This window comes from Phasianus colchicus, chromosome 13, assembly GCF_987193195.1.
Source record: "Phasianus colchicus chromosome 13, bPhaCol1.hap1.1, whole genome shotgun sequence".
Lineage (NCBI taxonomy): Eukaryota > Metazoa > Chordata > Aves > Galliformes > Phasianidae > Phasianus > Phasianus colchicus.
Window position 1 is genome coordinate 2,702,527 of NC_143448.1, and position 20,241 is coordinate 2,722,767.

The window sequence follows — 20,241 nt, forward strand, 5'->3', positions numbered from 1 at the left end:
ATAATAATTGCAATAGTTGCAAGCAATCTCAGATGACGAACTTCGGGAATTACACAAGAAAGCAGCACACTGGCTTTTCCCTGTACACTGTAGTGGGCACACTCACTCCCTGCACACTCACAGGAGGCCAGGGTTCCTCCTTCCTCAGCCACGTGTGGTGTGTGAGCCTCACGCTGTCCCTTCAGTGTAAGCACTGTGTGGGAAGTCCAGCTCTTTCTGCTCAAATTGCTCCTATTTAGAGCCTGTTTATTGTCCTTGTAGCTGTCTGCTCATCAGACAGCTCCAGCTCCCTGAGTAGGCAGGCACATAATTACACAGAACAGACCTCAAACTCCTCTTCCTTACCCTACATTAATTGAAGGACGTTCAGGCTGTGGAATAAAAAGTCATTCCCAAAGAGAAGTAAGCTATAGCCACCGACCTTTCAGCAATCCAGTCAGTCTAACTGCAGACGTCCCATTTTCATTTGTAATACATCAGCCTCCAAGGTAAATGTTTAGCAAGTGAAGCCTATAATGATAAAACTACTCTCACTGGGAGAGGGAAGCAGTGAGTCAGCATTAAAAATCTTCAGGCCCCCAGATAAGAATGCTATAGAATGGCATGGCCAACAAAATTGCAATGTTAATTTTCCAGATGTATCGGTATTCACAGTAATTAGGAAGTTCCTTTGGTCAAAGCAGGGCAGTTTGCAAAGTTCCACCTTGGACAGAAAGCATCGCAACCCCTCTGGAGCTCCTCACAATTACACAACACGGAAGCAGGAAACAAAACAAAATATACTTTATTAAAATTAAGCATGTTAGCACCTCAGTGTAACCTGGAGAAATCGAACAGTCCAGCAGTTAACCAGTCCAGCGGGCTAAGTGGCTGAACATCCTGAAGTGCATTCCAATGGTAAAAAAAGTACCATGACTGTTAAAACGAGTGTGTTCTCAAGAAGCTAGGATGCACAAATGGTCTCGTTTGTAAGGAGAGACGTTGTGCTGCCTATTGTCTTGATGGGAGCATAGATCTGCTGGACCAATTACATATGCTAAATCAGATAGGGTAGCAGGTATCTGCTTTCCCTACCACCCCTTCCCCCCCAAAACAAAACAAAACAAACTTGCTGCTTACTTGACTTGCAGGAAAATCAGTACACTGCAGAGCTGAAGTTAGAGCTACATATCAGAGAAAATAAATTAAAATGAAAATAACAGGAAATACTTAGTACATGAATAGACCTGTAGTATCCTCACAGTCAACCATCCAACTCAGTACACACAGCAATAAAGAAATGACCCATGCATCACATAGCAGGCTCTGACAACCAATGCCTTCAGCTGAACTGGCTACATGATCAAGAGATAAACCTCCAGCTAACAGATGCCAATGTGCCCTTTTGTTCCCTCCTACAGAGGGCATTGAAACCCACAGTTGGAAAGCTATGTCAGCCAGCGTTACAAAGATTACAATATTTTCAAACCAAAGATACTTTTTACATTTAGAAAATACTTATATAAAATGTAGTAAAATCGACATCTCGACCTACTAAGTGTAACACATTCCAAGTACAGGAAGATGATCTTACAGACCCAGAAGCCACCTGGGCACTCCCTCAAAAGTAATTATGGGCACACTGTGGTGAACTGCCTTTTGTTTCCAACACACATAATGGTCAACCTGCGTCCCCCCCCCAACCCAAGTACGCATGGAGATGGAGTCAGAGTGGCACATCAAATGCCTTCCTCCTGGAAAGCACCAAGGGCTCCGTTCCATGGCTCAGTCCAAGCTCATCACCTCACACCCCTCATTCCACAACCTTCTGGCCAACTTCCATTTGGTTTCCTGTTGCTGAATGTGAGGGGACTAATGCTGGCTAGAAACAGAAACTACACGATCATTCCACGTAAATTTGTTACAATACTTTTAAATCTTGGTTTAAAACACGCAAGCACATTTCATTAAGATCTTACCTAAGGTACAGATTATTAGTCATGCCAACTAGGTTAGAATTAGACAGCAAGGGTTTGCAACCACTGCAGATACGTTTGCTTCACTTTGGCTTCACCCCAGTTCGCTGAACGAAAGCCAAGGATTTAAATTCCAACATGTTACAAAGCCTGTGTTTCACGAGAGGGAGTTCTTAAGCCACTGGGATAAACTACAGACATCAAATGCCACCAGGTTCTTTGTACCAGGTCACAATCCTTGCTAGTGTTGAGAGCAGAGACAACTGTAACAAATACGTATGTACTGCTGAGAAAGCCAAGCCTATATGAGCACTCATAAATTTTGGGATTCTTTTATATTAGAAATGGCAGTCTTTTATGGCATCAGTAATTTACTGAAGAAACACATCACCCTGAGAGGGTTTTCTAAAGCTTTCCTCATGCCTTTGCTAAGCAAGGCCAAGCAAAACATCGCTGTTTGTTCCTATGATGGATACAGTGGCAACCATGCTTTCAGACGTGCCTTCTCCAGGGGGTAGCGTTCCTGCCACCTCAACTCAGCGCAGTTTATTTGCTGAAAACCAACACCCTACATCCACTTAGTGGTGACACGGGGTCCCAACGCCCTAAATGAGAACAATTTCAAACTACACAGACAATGCCAGCGGATTTGGCGTAGGCCAGAGGTGTCTCTAAGAGGTCGCTGTGTTTGTAACAGCATTCCTCGGCATCTCCTGAATCCGGTGGGTTTGCATGTGGGTGAGCGGGGCCACGGCTCATGGCGGCCCTGTCCCGGGGTGATGGAGGCTCAGCGTTCAAGCAGGGCCTGGCCATGCCCCGGGAGGCGTCGGCCACCCTCAGAGGCCGTGGCGCTTTCGGGCCCCGACGCTGGCGGCGTGGAGCAGCCGGTCCTTCTCTCGGATCTCCTCGCGGAGCTGGGCCTCGGCCAGACGCAGGCGGCGGATGCTGCCCTTCATCTCCTTCATCTTTACCTCCAGCAGAGCGATGATGTCACGTTGCTCGTTCAGCTTCCTCAGCAGCTCCTCCGACGTGGTGCCGGACGACAAGGAGTACGAATGGTCCGGCGGGCCGCCTTCCACGGGGCCTTCCTGACCTACCGGCAACCAGCAGGGGCTGGGCCCGGCAGCGGCGGCCCCGAGCTCCACCTGCACCGTCAGGTCGATGGGCTTCACGTCCTCGGCCGCGCCCCCTACCGGGGCCTCGGCGGCGGGGCCGGGGCCCTGCGGGGCGACGACGACGGCTGTGGCGGCGGCGGCGGCGGCGGCGGCGGGGCGGGGGCGGCGGGCGGCCCGCGCTGCTTTGCGCTCGTTGACGCCGCGCAGCGGGAAAATGGTGGGCACCCGCACCAGGTAGGACTTGCGGCCGCCCTGGAAGTGCTCGCTGCAGACCCGGTGGCCGGTGGTGGGCTGGAAGGTGCTGAAGCAGCCGCTGACGCCCGCCCGGGAGACGTTCTTCAGCCAGAGGCGCCTCAGCTCCTCGTCCTTGGGGAAGGTGTAGAAGTGCAGCGCCTTGTCGCGGTGCGAGTTGTTGTAGCAGCCCGGCACGCAGCAGGTGAAGCCCGGCATGGCGGGGGTCCCTCGGGGCGCGGACGCGGGCCCCCCGCCGGACTACAGCTCCCACAAGGCCAACCGCGGCCTCTCGCCACTCGCCGACGCCGCCCGCCCGGGCCGCACCGGAACTACGCGGCCCACAATGCAGCGCGGGGAACGGGAGGCCGAGCGCCGCCTCAACGCCGCGCCGGAACTACGCGCCCCACACTGCGCTGCGCTTCAAAACTATCGTTCCCGGCGTGCCCCGCGGCGCGGCACTTCCCGTCGGGCGTCGCGGGATCTCGCGAGACTGCGCCCTGCGCGCGCGGCTTTCGACGCGACGGTTATCCGAGGGCTCCGCCATGGCCGGCAGGGCCGGACTCCGAGCCGGCCGCGGGGCGGCCCGCACCCCGAGCGTCGCCGTCAGGGCGTCTCCAAGACACCGGACTCGGGTAAGGGAGCAGGAGCCCGTCGTGTTCGCTGCGCTACGGGAGAGTTCTTTATTTATCCCTTTCTGGGCGGTTGTGGTGGGGCTGAGGGGAGGTGAGCTTAGGGTTGCTGTCTGTGAGGAGTTACGCCGAGCCGAGCCTCGAGGGCGGGATTGTTTTCAGCTGGAAGCATTGCTAAGCAAAATTGTACAGTTTCTCCATAGGAATCTGGGAGAGGTGTGCTGTGAGCCACATTTGGCTTTTATTTGGAGGTAGATACGGGTGATTTTAATGCTAAAGTTCATCCCTGCCGTGGGTCGTTGAGCTGCGTGTCCTTGATGTCTGTTCTCAGAGCGGATCTGGCTTGGGGAAGGAGAACAAGGGCGGCAGCAGCACCCCGCTGAGGCACAGACACAACACCTTGTCTGAGCTGGACAATGCCACGCCGCGCCTCATGCTGAAGAGGATCATCCAGAACCGTGAGCAGATCCCTGTTCTTAGCAAAGCATCGAGTAGAAGCGCAGCAAATGACAGCTGCGCAAAGTTATGCCGTGCAGCTTCAAGCACCAGGTCTTCCGTTAATGAAAACTGTTTTTGAAGGTTATCTTTGTTGTTTTCTTTCCCTGGTGCTGCCTGCTGCTGTGAGATGGTGTGTAAGGTACAGAGGTGCTTGCTGCTTGCTCTGGCAAACCAAAGCTTTGCAGATGGTGGAATACTGATGCTTCCATTTGGCAGCGTTGGTTTGTCAGCCTACATGCCAGCTCTCCTAGGAGGGGAATCCAAATGCTTTGCACTTGGTCTTTGTTTTAACCTGTTCATAAATGGAATTCTAAGAGCATAGTGTGTTTTTGACACTTTCACGGAATCACAGAATTGTAGGGGTTGGAGGGGACCTCTAGAGTCTCACAGGAAAACATCCAGACAGGTCTTGTGGAGAAATCTCCTTCTCTATTCTTCTCTAGGCAGCCTCTTCCAGCACTCTGCTTCCCTCACAGTAAGGAAGTTCTTCCTTGTGATAGTTTAGAACTTCCTGTGTTCCAGATTCTGCCCGTTGCCCCTTGTTCTCTTGCTGCACACCACTGAGAAAGTGGTGTGCACCCCCCCATAGATTCGACACCTGCATTTTAGATATTTATATCTTTGAGATTCCCTCTCAGCCTTCTCTTCTCTAGACTGAAAAGTCCCAGGCTGCATTTTGACACTGTTGCCAGTTTGAGATGTGGAAATCAGACTCTTTGGTTTTGTTGGCAGAACCACAAGTGTCACCTCTAGCACTTCAGACAGTTCAGTTGGAAGAAAGAGAAGATGCTCAACCAGAGCCTCCATCTCAGAGGACTTCTAGCACGTGAGTACTTTTTTGTGTGTTTTTTTGTTTTGTTTTGTTTTCTTTTCTTTTTACACTACCAAATATAGCTGCAGTTTCTTTTCTGCTGGAATTGAGGAGCAGGATTTCTTCTGTTTCAGCAGTGAGGTTTGTGTTGTCATGCAGGATTTTCAGAAGTAATCTCTTCAGCTTTAAAAGTACCAAAAGTACACTGGGAGTGAACAGTAGATACCTTGGGTTTGTACTAGTCCTCCTTGTTAAATACAGACTTTTAATAGTGTTTTACAGTGGAAATACTTGCTGGATACAAAAAGTCTTCTGATGGAAGTCTGCTTAATTTTCTATCATAGATGCTATTATAAAAGTTCTTGGATCTTTGCAAGTCTACAGGCTGTGCGCTAAAGACACTGGGGCGTGAGGTGTGGGAATGACTGACTGCTCTCTCTTATATTCAGAAAACAGGTTGCTGTTGTTGTTTTTTAAGTGTTACTGCTTCTTCATTGTCCCTGTACTGGGCTGCTTGCTCTCCTGTCGGGTGGTTTGCAGGTGGGGTTTGCACGAAGTTCATGTGCTTTTGTTCATGTTCAGCTTCCATTCTACTGTTAGGCCTGAGCTTTCCACTGTGAAATCAAGGAAAGCTGCTAGTGGTGGCAGGTTTTCATTTGCTTTGACCACTTTATGCAATCATCTGCATTTTTGCTTACTGCAAAATAAAGTAACCTGTTATAAACAGTGTGATTTTTATAACTAAACTTTTGCATTGCCAGTAAACAACTTAAAACGAGTCCTGTAAAATACTAAACAAACTTCTGTCTGCTCTTCTGATAGAGGAAGTCTGGGTTTGCTGTGAGTGTTGTAACTTAATTCCTTCCAAAAAATCAAACCAGATGAGCAGTGTCATCTCAGGACCTTCTTGATTTTGCCTATTGGACTTCCTGCATATCTTCAAATGTATGTCTCATCAACCAGTCTTAAAATATCAGGTGGTTGGATATCTGCAGACTTACATTCTATATGTCAGCTAGTTGCTGAAGTTAAACAGGTGTAGACTTTTCCTCCTTCCTATGTGCCATTGGGTGAAGAGAGCTTTGGAATGTTTTGGGAGTCCAGACTTCTACCCTAACCTGAAGTTTCACATCCCTGTCCTTCTGAATATGCACTTAAGTTTTATTTCTCTTACCTTGTGAAATTTGTTTTAATATGCTTGAACAATATTTTCCCATATTTGCTGAGCTAATCTTTGATTAGTTCATTATTTCTACTACAGAAGGGACAAATAATTTCTATTTAATTTCGAGCAACGTTATGGGGAATACAGTTGAATAATAATGTCCTGTATTAAAGGCCAGATTTTTTTTTTTGATAGGGTGGAACTGCAACTGCCAGTCCTTGCTGCTGAGGATACATCTGTCACTGCATTCCATGTGACCAGGAAGAGAAAGAAACTCAGCGTGTCTGAATTTGAGAGAGCAGCAGACAAGCGGCTTCCTCAGAACCAGGGTAAGGATCTGCATTTACTGTCAAGTGATCTACTGTAGTTCAGCACCTAATAACTTCTCAGCTGGGAAGCAAGACTGCAGTATCTTGTACAATGAGGACAGCAAAGAAAGGGAAGTGAAGTAACTTTTTTTTTTGAATCCAAGTCACAGGCTCTGTCCTAATTGTATGTGACTTCTTGACTTTTTTCAGCTTGGTGCTCTTTTGTATTTTGAAACATCTGCAAAGGAAGCAATCCTTGTATCCAAATTCCAGAAACCTGAAAATAGGAAAAAAAAAAAGTGTAGATCTTGTTGTAGTTATGTCATGTAAGTTATGCAGCCCTTGGCTGGGGAAAAAGTGTCTTGGAATTTTATAAAGGAAATAATATTTTATGTTAGAATATTCCCTTAACGTAAAGCTTGTGAATACACTTTTATTTTAGTTGCAGTTTAGCAGAGACAGAAGGTTAAAACACCTCACCTTAGTTTATGTATTCTGTTGGCTTGTGTATTCCACTTGTTGTACCAAGTGGAATAGAATTTAAAGGTGGGATTCAGCTCCGACTTACAGATCTCTGAATCCGTGTGCCTGCATGTACGCTAGGTGGCTAAATTGCTCTTAAAGTTTAAATGAGATCTACTCACTGGAGCCTAGAGAGTGATTCAGCTCAGCCCAGAGGAGATGTATATAGTTGGTGAATTGTGTTTGACTGTAATGGGAACATGGATACCTGTGCTTGATTGCCTTAATCTGGAGCTGAATCCCACACTGACTCATCTGTGATCAGCAAATTGACTCACTTTTCTTTTGTCCAACACGTGGTTTGAATGTGTTCATGTTTATAAGACATAGGCAATCGTGTAAAAGTAGAGAGGATGTGCTCTAGTATTTACTAATGTGGGCAAGATCAATGCTTTTTAACTAATGGGTTACCAACTTCTTTTTTTTTAAGCTCATTCAACATTGGACAGCACTTTGGTTCGGTGAGTTTGAAAGAAAAAATCCCTTATCTTCTGATTGCCTTGATTCATAACCTCTCTGTGAGCAACCCTACAGATAATTGGATATATGATAAAGAACTGTGTTAGTCATAAAACAGTAATCTCTCATGTTTTATTACTGGAGTGGAAGTGTTATACCACAAGCTTTGTATTTTTCCACAATTGTGGCCCTGTACTGCATGCCCCAGCAGGTCTGGCATGTATTGCTATCAATCGTTCTGCCTTTTTGTGCAGGTGTCACGTCTCCTCCTTTTGCTTCCTTTTTTCCCTTTCTTTCTCATAGTAAATCAGTGCATAATATACCTTAGAGTATTATCTCTATCTCTTAATTGACTCATCACATCAGTTGCAGCAATACAGACTTCAGTCCAGCTTTTCTGGACTTAAAAGGCTTTTTGGCAAGTCAAGAAATTTTCTTCTGTCACACTTGTACTTTGCTGTAGTTAGCAATTGTTCATGTTTCTCATTGCAGTCCTTGCTCGTTGTCTCATGCAAAGTGTGGCTGAGTACCACACTTCCTATCTTTTAAATCCTCCTTTATCCTGAATCCCCTTTTTGATTGGGCTGCCTAGGAAGAAGAACAAGATGTTGCTGAGCTGGCCATCTTAATGGTCTCATTAAGATACAGAATATGTACATTCAGATAATATTTTCCCCCCAAATTTGTTTTATTGCTATCTTTGCTCCTACCTCAAAAAGTTTATGGTGTTGGCAGCTGTAGTTTGTTGTCAGTACTGACAGCACTTGATCACCATCCTTCTAACTCCTCATGTGATCTAGAGGACCTTTACTTTCAAAATAAATTCTATTCTATTTTCTAAAGATTTCTGAACCTTTTGTCAGTTATGTTGCTGCAGCCCTCTCTAGGGAGGAGGCTGTAAAACCATCTGTTTCCTGTGGTACATATTCTGATGTCAGATAAGCAAAGAGTCTGATTTCATTTTGTTCAAGTAGACTGGCATGTAATCTTTGGAGCTTTGGGGAGGAAATTGTTCTTAGCTGAGAGTTTTGTGAAGTATTGTCTTAATAGCCTCCTGTCTGTAATCTGAGAGCAAGCGGGGAGTGTGTAGGTTTGAAAAAGGGTTTCTGCCTTTCTCTTTCTACAGATCTCTTCGCATGTCAATTGGCTCTGTGATGGCACCAGACACTGTTGAAAAAAGAGGCTTACATCGGAGGCCACAGAATCGCAAAGCTATTGACATTGCTGCTTTTGAAGGGGGAGTGGAACAGAACATGCTGCAGATAAAAGGTTTCTTTTTGTTGATGCTTCTGTTTTGGGACAGAGGGACTTGTATAAGGTGACTTTTAAAAGCAATTGCTGAAAGGTGGACTGTATTTTGGGATTTAAAGGCTATTAACTTGTTCACAGAAATCTGGTGTAATTTGGGAGGCCAGATTTGGAACAAGGCTCTGCACTTGTAGTTGCCTTGATTCTTTGCATTTTCAGTGTCCTCTACCTAGCTTGGTCATACACACCACACAAACTGGGGATTATGTTCATAACTGCAGGTACTGGGGAGGTGGTTTGGCTTTGGGCCACTGAAGAGTGGTGACAGAGTTTCACAGTTTGATTTGCTGTGAATGAATTCAATTTGGTTGTATGACTTAGATTTTGTAATATCTAGGTCCTGGTAATAAACATGTTTTCCTGTAATTTTCAGTGGCCTTTTTTTTTTTCCCCACATAAAACTTGTTTTAAAACTTTTTAAACAGCACAAGATTATCTTGTGGATTTGCAGACATCATCTATGACTGGAACAACTACAATAAGAACTGATGCAGAAGTCGTGCTGAATAATACAGAGCTCTTTGCTGAGCCTCAGTTTCATGAACAGAACTTTCTTACTGTTGAACCACAGCTATCAGATTCAAAAACTTCAGCACAAAGAAGCAATTCTTCACATCCTGCTCATGGGGAAGCAAGGTTGGAGGGCCTGGTATCTGGTGTGAGCACAGATGAGAGAAGGACCCAGAGATTTTCTGAAAAGGACTTAACTGATCGTGAACATGTTGATGGGATAACTCAGAAAACACCTGCAAAGCAGGGAGAAGAGGAGCAAGATCATTCCCAGCAGAATGACCCAATGGAACAGTTCTCTGAGCCAGAAGAAATGGTTGGCAGTGAGTACAATGGGTTGGGAATTGAGGGTTGCAGGTATTATATGAAATCACAGGGACTGGGTTGGTAGGAGTAGTGGAAATGGTAAGTCATGGCTTGAAGCAGTGATTGAGCACCTGGTGGGAAGGCAGGGCCAACCCAGGGGAGCTCAGGTGCAAGCAATGTACCTGAGTGAAAGGAAGAGGTAGAGCCAGGATCCACCCCTTCCCAGACCTCATTTGAGGGTTGGCAGTGGAAGCAAAGGTATCTTACAGGAGATCTGTGCCCACCTGAGGCCTTCTAAGGGTAAAGTAAACAGATGTTTTCCTGTGTTTCTGTGGCTGCTGCATTTGGGCTCATCCCTGCTGCAGCCTAGGACTTTGCTAACCTGCTATCATTGCTGTGCTATCCATTGTGTTACAGCATTAAAGCTGGGAACTCTGGAGCTCATCTGGTGCTTCCCCTGCTCCAGCAGGGTCACCTTGAGCTGGTGCCTACGACCACATCCAGGGAGCTGTTAAAGATCTCCAATGATGGAGATCACGCAACCTCTCTGGGCAGCCTGTGCCAGTGCTCTGTCACTGCACGGTACAACAGTACTTCCTGATGTGCAGAGGGAACCTTGTGTGTTCCAGTTTGTGCATGCTGTCTCTAATCCTAGCACTGGGCACTGATGAGCAGCACTTGACTCTGTCCTCTCTGCACTCTTCCTTCATTTATGGGCATCCACGAGACCCCACCCTGAACCTCCTCTGGGCTGAGCAGTCTCAGCTCTCTCAGCCTTTCCTCACAGGAAGGATGCTCCAGTCCCTTTAATTGTCTTAATGACCTTTTGTTGAACTGTCTCCTGGCTGTGTAAATGGGAGCATATTTTCTTCATTCTGCACAGAGCAGGTTCCAAGGCATGGTTGTAACCATTACATTTTTTGTTTAATGACAGCTAATCAGGACAGAGTCTGCTATAGTGAATAGCTTAGTGTATTAGTGCAGTGTAGTGAATTAGTGCAGTTCTTTATGGAAAGCAGAAGTTTACACCTAAATACAGACAACTAATGTTTCTTTTTTCATGTAGGGGTTATTTATTTATGATCCTGTGTTAAAAAGGCCACATAAATAACATTTAAAGAAGGGTTTGTGTACTCTGGACTGCTCAAACCAGGAATGGAATTCATGCCATTAAAAGCTTAGAAATTAATGCCTGGTGTCCTAGTGCATGGTAATTTGCTTCTGGAGATTTGCAGGTGGCAAGTTTGGTGGGAAAAATTGTTCTGAATGGACAACAGAGAAGATGAACAGAAAAGGTTAATTGCTCTGAAGAAACCAGTACTATGGACTCTTAGGACAAATGGATTGATAACGTGGAAGAAAGTGGGGAGGACATGAAATAGAGGTCTGAATCAAATGACAAGAAAAGGAAGGAGAAGGAGAACGTGTCTCAAAAATGCTGGAATTTGTGAGCCATCACAAATTAGTACATACATTACATTAGTAATGATGTAATTCTGTTTTATCAAAGGTAGCTAGTGAATGCTTCCCTGTGCAAACTGAAAAAAATAGATGCAAGGACTTCTCCAGCTGATTCCTAAGATACTGTGCAAACTCTTAGAATGTTTCAAGTAAAGCAAGAGCAGTTCTGTGAACAGCAGCTCAGAGCTTGGAGAATGGTCAGAAAAGCAAATAACAGGAAAAGATAAAGGGGTGAACATTGCTGTGCTTATCTAAGTAAATGATTGTCATGTTCACCTTTACTACTGTGTGTGGTTCTAAGCTCTGCATTTCAAAACAGGTTTGAGTGCAGAGAAAAGTGATTACCATTAATGATAATCAAATATGTGGAGCATTTTCTGTACAGTGAATGACTAAATATAAGGGGTCCTCAGCTGGGGAAAGACAGCTGCTCTCTGAGTGAGACTCAGAATTTTAAAAGGAAAACCTTGAGCAGAATGAAGGGGAGTAAAGGATTTCCTCCTAACGTCTAATCTAAATCTCTCCTCTTATGGTTTGTAATCATTCCCCCTTGTCCTACTGCTAACATGTATAAGTCCGTCTCTATCTTTTTATAAGCTTCCTTTAAGTATTGAAAGGCCACAGTGAGAATCACTGGATGCCTTAGGCAGTTTTGATGGACCCTTTTTCAGTTTCTGGATAACTGGGCATGTGCTTTGCCATCTATACCCATGAACTGGAAATGAGGAGGAGGTTCTGAGCATAAACTCTAGTATTGCTAGATTTAAAGAAAAAAAAGTGGTCTTTCACACAATCTCCAAAAGTGAAACTAGCTCTACGAGATCTACTCTCTTTGTCTTTGCTTACTGAAAACTAAATTTTCTTTGTTGGGAACTGACGTGTACCCTGAATAGGTGGTAGACTCAGGAAATGTTTTTCATTGTAAATTTCTGGAAGGGAACTGCATTTGCAGTTTATGGCTGTTGATGTGTTTACTTATCAAGTAAATTTTAACAATTGTTAAACCAGATGCTGGTAGTTGATTGTATTTTTGGTTGGTGAAACTGATGATAAAATTTCCTACTTTAGCTACAGAGCATCATGCAGATACTGAATATTCTGAACATTCAGAGAAGAAACTATCAAGAAAAGCAAAATCACAGCTAACAGCAGCCCAGGATGCTGGAGTCGAAATGGAAGTGACCCCTTCAGAAGGAGGAGGAGTAGCAGAAGGCACTGAGCGCCAAGACTCGCCCAGAGCTGGTGAGATCAATAGCACTAGGACCTCTCAAGCTGCATTATTGGCATTGGTATTTGGAGAGATGCTTGTTAATTCTCTCCACGTTCTGCAGTCTGGGCTAAATGCTGGGGGAAAAAAAAATATAGCCAGCTAATATTGACATTTCAGCTGGAAGACTGCAGTACAGCTCAGGTAGAAACCAAAATTTTCTTGGCAATAGTGGCTGGAAGTAAATAATTGCTGAAAGCTTCTTTAATTGACAAAAACTCCCATTAGTAAAATTACAATCTGTGTCTGACTCAACTTTGATACTCTCTAAATGTTTTGGCAAATCTAGACCTGCTAAGTTAATTTTCTTAAATTACAAGGGTCTTCTGTCTGTAACATACTGTCCAAAGTCTTTGGTAATACTTATTTTGAGGGGAAATCAACCTTTCTTTATACCACAGAAGCTATGTAGTTCTTTTCATTAGAAGAAGTTGATCTAAAAGGAACACAGAGAACAACTTTGCTCTAAGTTACCAAGTGCCATTTTCACCTGACTTTGGTATATGTAGGTGCAGCAAGGGGAAAAAGATGAGGATTCATCAGTGCTTTCACTACCCAGCATAATGAATTGATGTTCTAATGCATGAAAGTATGAGTGTAACAGGTGGCAACTTTTTCAGGAATGGCAAGTTGGGTTTAATTTTCTGCAGCTTTGGTTGTGATGATTGTTACAGTAATGTATTCTTTCTGTTTTGGAAATCTAGAGCTGGAGATGGCTGGAAGCATTGGAGCTGGAAGTCTTGGTAGGCATTCTCCTGCTTCATACTCCCTTGAAAAATCTGGGGCAAAGCCATTAAAAGAAGCTGTTGAGCAAACAGGTGAAATAGAACATAGGACCATCACAGGAGAGCTGGATGCTGCTGAAGAGGAGTCTACTGATAATGAAAGTGAAATAGAAGACCATGAGAGTGAAGGTAAGGAGAAGTTTGTAGTAGTAGCAGAAGGCAGTTGAAGAATCTCCTGGTATCTGTCAACAGGTTGAAAAACACAAAGACTAATAATGTGATCAACTGCTTAGTCCATAAGATAGTCTAGGAGAAGCTACTGGCTGATATTCCTAGGGCCAGTCTACTATATCAGTCTGCTCCATTGCTCCAAGAGGTTTTCACAACGTTTGGAAGAACATAGTTCAGTTAAGGCCACATCTGAGAATGCCTGTAGTGAATCTCATTGCTCTCTTGGCATTGGTCTGAAAGTCATTCAGTGTGTAATGAATGTATCCTGAACTGAAAAACTTAACTAAGGGCATCCTGAAAGAATCCTGTTGCCAGAGTTTTAGGCATTGTGGGGAAATTCAGCTGTGATAAGAAGATGGCAATCAATCTGATAAGCTTTTGCCATAAGAGAAGCTGTGAGGTGTTTGTAGGGTGTCTGCAATAGTGTGTGAAAGGAGTGTGTGAATGTTTATCTGTAACCTTCAACATCTTGTTGAAGAGATCTATGCAGCGCTGATAGGGTGGAACAGTGGAAGTAGCGTCTTCCAGAACTTGCTGGACAAAGAGAGGAAGAAAAGCAGGAATTAAAAATGAGGAATTATGCACTATTGTTGTAAATTTTACCTCAGAAACTTTAGCACAAGTACTTTCTTCCTCTGCATCCCACTTCTGTTCCTCCAACACGTGTCAGGATTTCTTCAGAGGAAACTAATGTGAGGAACCATAGTGGCTCACCCAGCCCTGTGTTCTGCAAGGAACTCCTGACTTTTGAGTTGCAGAGTTCAACTCCCACTGGTACCTTGAGACCTCTGGTAGATGGACTTGTCTGCTGTCACAGGACAGATGCCTTAGCCTCCTGTGGAGGGTGGTGAAGTACAAACAGTTATCAGATATGCTGAATTCTTGGGCTCTGCTCAGCTTGTGAAGGAAACTGGTAGGCAAAAGGTCCTCTCTCACCACTCCTAGACAGGAAGCTGCTCAGTATTTCAGATTAATTAAGGTTTTCTTTCCTGCTCTCCTTGTTACAAATTGAAGAGGTTTAAGACTGAAGTTAGAGGATGCAGATTAGACTTGGATGGAACTGTTATAGATGGTGCACAGGCAAAGAAAAGGCAAGGTACTGTCTGCATCCTGAGCCTTAGCTGGGGGGAATTTCTGAAACTGTGAATGTGGGAGATGCTCATAGACTCACCTTCATCTTGTGACTTTCTTGCTCTACACATTCCTCTGCTCAGGAGAATTTGATACTGATTTAACAGGTGAAGTAGTTTTCGTGCTCTGAAGTTCTCTGGAAGAAGGCTGCAACTTCTTGGCAGTTTAAGTCAATGGAACCATCAGCCCCAGTGTGCATTCTAGGCCCTGCCCAGCCTGCAGGTCCCACACAGCCTACTGGGTGGGAGCTGGCAGTGGTGAAACCACCAGCGTGTGAGGCAGGATATGGAGTAGGTAGGACTGCAGCAGTCAGTGGCCAGGCTGGTTCCATAGGGCTACAGGCTGAGCGCAGGCAGTGTGGCACCAGACCAGATTTGTGGAAAGCTGGCTAGGCTTCTGTCTGCTGCTACAGTGGTGCTTGCTGCAGGGACTTAGAAAATAGATTTCAGTTCCTCAGGTAGCTGGTATCCTTCTGTTTTTTTTCCTTAGACATTTCCATGAAGACACCCATGTTTGTCCGTGCTGCAGACAACAGACCACATCCTGTGCTGTTACCTCCACATCCTGTAAAATCTGCTGCTCCTGAGTAAGTATAAACAGCCTTCAGCAGTGATTTGATGGAAGTGTGCCTGGGAAACACAAGTGGGAAGAGCAGAGAGATCAGGGTGCTGCTTTCTTGTTAGCTATCTAATGTGTGTTGTTTGGGTTTTTTATGTGTTGGTCTGAGATACAGGTCTTTTCTGTTGTTTCTTACTTGTCTACTGAGTGAATCTGGGGACTTTGCTTCTCCTTTTTGTGTTGCAGATTTTCATATTAGATAGAAAAACAGTAGTAGTTACATTTGGGACTTAAAAAAAAAAAAAAAATGTCTGAGAGAAGAGGCATGCAAAAGGCTAAACAAAACATTTCTAATAATGTAAAGTTTTTCTGAACATATTTTTCATGGAAGGTGACTTTGTCAAAGGAGGAACTCCTGGTAAGTTGTCAGCTGCCAGGAATGGTGGATTGTATCTTACAGACCAGACTCTCCTGTCTGCAGATATGGAGGTGGCCTAGGGATATCTCAAACTTTATCCACTTCTGGGAAGTGAGAACTACAGAGAGCTGTAGCACAGAGGCATTTATATATTAGAGTGAACTATAGCTTGCTGGCTTTTGCTGTGTTAGCACCCTTATCAAAAATTTGAGCCTGAATTACTTCTCCCATGGCTGGAATGCCACATGGATGGTTTGCGAAATCTGTACTTGTGGGCATGAGAGATTTCAGCAGTTAAGAGGGAGGAAAAATTAAGAGCTTGTGGTGGTTCTTAACATCTTCAAATTCAGCATAAGGCTTGCCTGAACTTGGTTCTCTGGTTATACCTACTGCCTGTGTTTGTTCACTTGATGATGTGTGAATTTTCAATTTCTCTCTAAGGTTGCCCCCGCAGCCAGTGCAGGCTAAGCCAGTTCCAAAGAGCACAAGAGCAGCACAGAGGAAAACACGTGAGCCTGAAATAGCAAGCAGGCTGATAAAGCAGATATTTAGCCATTATGTGAAAATGCCAGTGACCAGAGATGCCTATAAAATTGTTGAAAAATGGTAAGCAGCAGCAAACTGCTCCTCTTCCTACTCTTCTTTTCCCTCTTTTTTTTTTTTTTTCCCTCCTGTAACTGCAAATTCTTCCAGAGACCTGCTGACAAATTGACAGCTCTCCCTCAGCACTTCACTACTCAGCTGGTGGGAAATCTCCAGGAGGTGTGATGAAAATGAGAACAGAAATGTGCTAGGTGCTTTTCGCTGTTGCATGGCTATCAGTGAACAATGTTGCCTTGCAGCAAATTCTGACGTTTGTCTCAGCTGGGACCAAGTGCACCATGCAGTGTTCTCTAGCTAACAGCACACTGATATCACTGGCACTCTGAGCAGGATGGTTCTGGAGAATGGGCACTGTGTCAGGCTGAGCAAGGTGAAGCTGTTCCAGCTGCGCACTATTACAGCTCCAGGGTTTCTCAGCTTTTGGAATCTATAAATTAGCTTCCTGAGTAAAATCTGGGAATTGTTTCAACACTGTACTCCATAAGAGCCTAATAAATCCACGTTAAAGATGAGACTATCAGTTAACTCCTGTTCTTATATGTGTGGGAGTTCTGGGAAAGATTCTGCTTGTCAAATGTGCAGCTGTTTCACAGCTATCTTGGCACATCCAGAATTACTGGGTGATGGTCCAGAAGGCCCAGGCTGAGATGCAGTGCTTCGTTCCCAGGGCTGTTGTGTTTCTTCTCCCACATATTTCTCTAGCAGGCTGTGACCTGCCAGAGACCATTTGGTGTTAGTATACCCCACAGCCTGATTTTTATTTCCTTCTTTAACTCTTCTTCAGCTCTGAGAGATACTTCAAGCAGATTAGCAGTGATCTGGAAGCTTACAGCCAGCATGCAGGGAGGAAGACTGTGGAGATGGCTGATATGGAACTCCTCATGAGAAGGTAAAGGAAAGGTGTTATTAACCTGTTTTGGTAGTCTGTGTTGCACTCATAGCCTGGTAGGACTGTCATTGCCTGGGTATGCACACTAGCAGTGTTTCCACTGTAAGTGTGGTAACTTGTGACTTGTTCTTTGTGATGGAGCTTGGCTTTTTATCCCAAAAAAAGGCATTTATGGGCTTGAATTTCTGTACTCTAGGGCCAGTGTGGTAGAGGGCAGGAAGAAATATTGAGGGTTGGGAATGAAGGAGGAGTCTGAGAAACAGGTAGCAAGAGGAGGAGAATATGTGCAAGGCTGAAGCAGATAGGGCTGGGACATGAAAGGCGTGGGTAGAAAACGCAGGTGAGTAACAGTAAATGCAAGACTAGGCTGTTTGCATCCCTGGGAGCACTTGCAACTGAAGTAGGGACTGCAAACACTCACATTACTGTCCTCCAAACAAATCCCACTCTAATAGAGTTCAAACTGACTGTTCCCTGCCAAAGCAAGAAAAAGACTCTCTGGTCTGGCTTCTCCTGATAACAGCGTTCCTCTTCGTGCTATACTGCAAGACCCCACAGAGGGCCTGCATCCTGCATGGGATGTTCTCAGACCCTCTTAAGTGCAGCTCTTCCCTTTGGGCTCCCTCAACTCCCCCATTTTATGACTGGGTTTATGTTGTCCTGCAACCAAAATACAAGGGTTTTGTTTTTGGGTTGGAAGCCCTCTGTAAAACTGAGGCCTGAAGCATTTCCCACTCATTTGAAGTCATGGAAGTTGGTATTCTAGTTGCCCCTGGGAGAGTTTCTTTCAGATGCTATGTTAAAGTTATTTGAGGGGTTAAAGTGAATGGTTTTGTGTGGGCTTCAGTACCATAAGCTGGTGCTGCTGCTTAGAAAGAATTAATCTCTTGCTGTCTAGAGAATTCATTTTCCCATCTGACAGCTGTGTTGAAGTTAAAGCAGGTCAAGAAGCATGACGGCTTAGTTGGCCAGGTTTGAGGATTCTGTATGCTTATTCTACCTTTTTCACAATGTCTTTATGCCTTTCCACTGCTTCCTTCCTAAAGAGATTAGGAGTTTTTACCAGTTGATGAATAAGAACAGTATTTCTACTCTTCCTGCAAAGAAAGCATGGATAAAGACTGCTGTTTCTCTCTGTGAGACTGGGAGATAATGATTTATTTTTTTTTTCAGGCCAGTCAGCTAAATGGTGTTACTAGAAAACAACACTGTCTACACAGCTCTAAAATACCAACCACCTCTGAGTTGTGAATGGCATGTAAAAAAAAAAAAAAAAAAGTCTGGACAATGGGATGTTTGCTTCCATTGCATCATTCTGTGCATGTCCTTAAATGGTCAAACTTATCCCATGTCACATGGACTGTGAATTTAAAAAGGAATGAACTACTTTGGCATGGCTCAATGTGCTGACTTTCTCTGTGGAAAACATGTACCTCTGTGGGGGGCTGCACCATAGATGGGCCTGAACACATTATGTGGGAAAGTTGTGTGCAAATAAGGGGAGGTGACTTTCCTATTGCAAACAGCTACAGCCTGTGTGTTTCAGGTGTTAAATGCAAAAATGCCACTGCAAGAAAAACTTCGGAAACTTTGATATTAAGTTTATTGGAAACTCTTTCCACTAACTATTCTGTTTCTTTTCTGCTCTCTTTTCTGAATAAAGGCAAGGGCTGGTGACAGACAAGATACCATTGCACGTGCTGGTGGAGCGTCACCTCCCTCTGGAGTACAGGAAGCTGCTGATTCCCATTGCTGTGAGTGGGAATAAAGTGATTCTCTACAAGTGAAAGTGCCCCTCTGGGTCCTAGGGTGGAAACATAGCTAACTTCTGCAAGCAGGCCATAGGTTGTTCCATGTGATGGTTTTCCACATGTAACTACTGAGGCAATATGCAGTCAGCACAGGCTTGAATTGATTCAGGTTGTGCTGTGGCTATCGTGCCAGCCTGCTGGATCACACCATCAATTATATATTATTCTTGTATCTTAACTTTGATTTTTACAGCTCTGTAAAATAAAATGTGATGTGTATTCTGCATGATACAAAAGCTGGTGAGCTTATTCTGGGGAGCTGAAATGTTACCATGCATCTGCTGCGTTTTCAGAATGTTCCTAATAGGCACTTGTGTTGGTGCTCTTCATGCTAACCATTTGCTTGCTCAAATGAGCAGTTATGGACTGCCTTCTGAGAAGATGATCCTTCTTACAGCTGTGTATTTTTTCTAAATCAGGGACTTTGAAGCTTGGGATCTTGTCCTACTTTGCAAATCTGGTCTATGATGTCAAGATCTAGCTCATAGTTTATCTGTGGCAACAGCTGATGGGGAGTTAACAAGCAGTAATTGAAGACCAACTGAGAGGTTAAATTTTCTAGCTCAGATGTGGTAAATGGACTTAACTGTGTAAATTTGGTTTATGTGGCAAAGTTTTGGTAACATGGGCACTGTGGGGGTACCCTTGTGTCAGACAGCCTGTTCTGGCCAGTTATGAAATAGAGCCACCACTGGCTAAATTGGAGCCCTTCTGCAATGCACATCAGTGCTAACATAAGAAATGGTGAAAAGTGCTGCACAGCAGGTGTGTGAGGGAGTAATGAGGAAAATGTGAGAGAGACAACCCTGCAAGACCCCAAGGCCAGTGCAGAAGGAGGGCAAGAGATGCTTGGGGAGCAAAGTAGAAGTTCCCTCAGTCCAGGCGAGGCCCACAGCAGAGCAGGCTGTCCCCCTGCAGCCTGAGGGCACCTCATGGAGTACAATATCACTGGACAGAGTGGGGAGGAATAAGCAGCAGAGGTGATGTGTTAGGGGCTGATGGCAGCCTGTGTTCCCCACCTTCCTGTGCTGTATGGAGTGGGAAGGGAGTAGAAGAGTTTGGGAATGAACGAGTGACTTAGAGCTTTGGAAGAAGAGGGGAATGGGAGAAAGGTGTCTTTTAGTTTTGTCTCTTTCTCACTTCTCAAGTAATTGTCAATAATTTAATCTTCCCCAAGTCTAGGCTGTTTTGCCCCAGATGGTAAGTTGTATGTGATCTTCCTGTTATCTTTACCCTGGTCCTGTCCTTTAAAAGAGAGGGAGTAAGGTGGTGGCTGGCTGAGTTAGAGCTAATAATAAGACACGATGCTTTGCTTTTGGGCCTCCCT

At 44.7% G+C, this 20,241-nt stretch overlaps 2 protein-coding genes across 2 annotated transcripts; one reads left to right on the forward strand and one right to left on the reverse strand.

The window, feature by feature from the left end:
• Positions 1-742: 742 nt before the first annotated feature.
• Positions 743-3,644, reverse strand: THAP11 (THAP domain containing 11). The gene has a single exon (XM_031615264.2). The coding sequence runs from the start codon at positions 3,518-3,520 to the stop codon at positions 2,792-2,794; it is 729 nt and encodes a 242-aa protein (XP_031471124.2). The 5' UTR covers positions 3,521-3,644; the 3' UTR covers positions 743-2,791.
• A 58-nt stretch (positions 3,645-3,702) lies between these two features.
• Positions 3,703-19,150, forward strand: CENPT (centromere protein T). Its single transcript, XM_031615215.2, has 13 exons — positions 3,703-3,936; positions 4,265-4,391; positions 5,164-5,257; positions 6,603-6,736; positions 7,668-7,698; positions 8,823-8,965; positions 9,430-9,837; positions 12,350-12,523; positions 13,253-13,462; positions 15,125-15,221; positions 16,053-16,217; positions 16,999-17,103; positions 18,767-19,150. Exons 1-13 carry the CDS (start codon positions 3,847-3,849, stop codon positions 18,888-18,890), a joined length of 1,902 nt encoding a protein of 633 aa, XP_031471075.2. The 5' UTR covers positions 3,703-3,846; the 3' UTR covers positions 18,891-19,150.
• Positions 19,151-20,241: the final 1,091 nt, after the last annotated feature.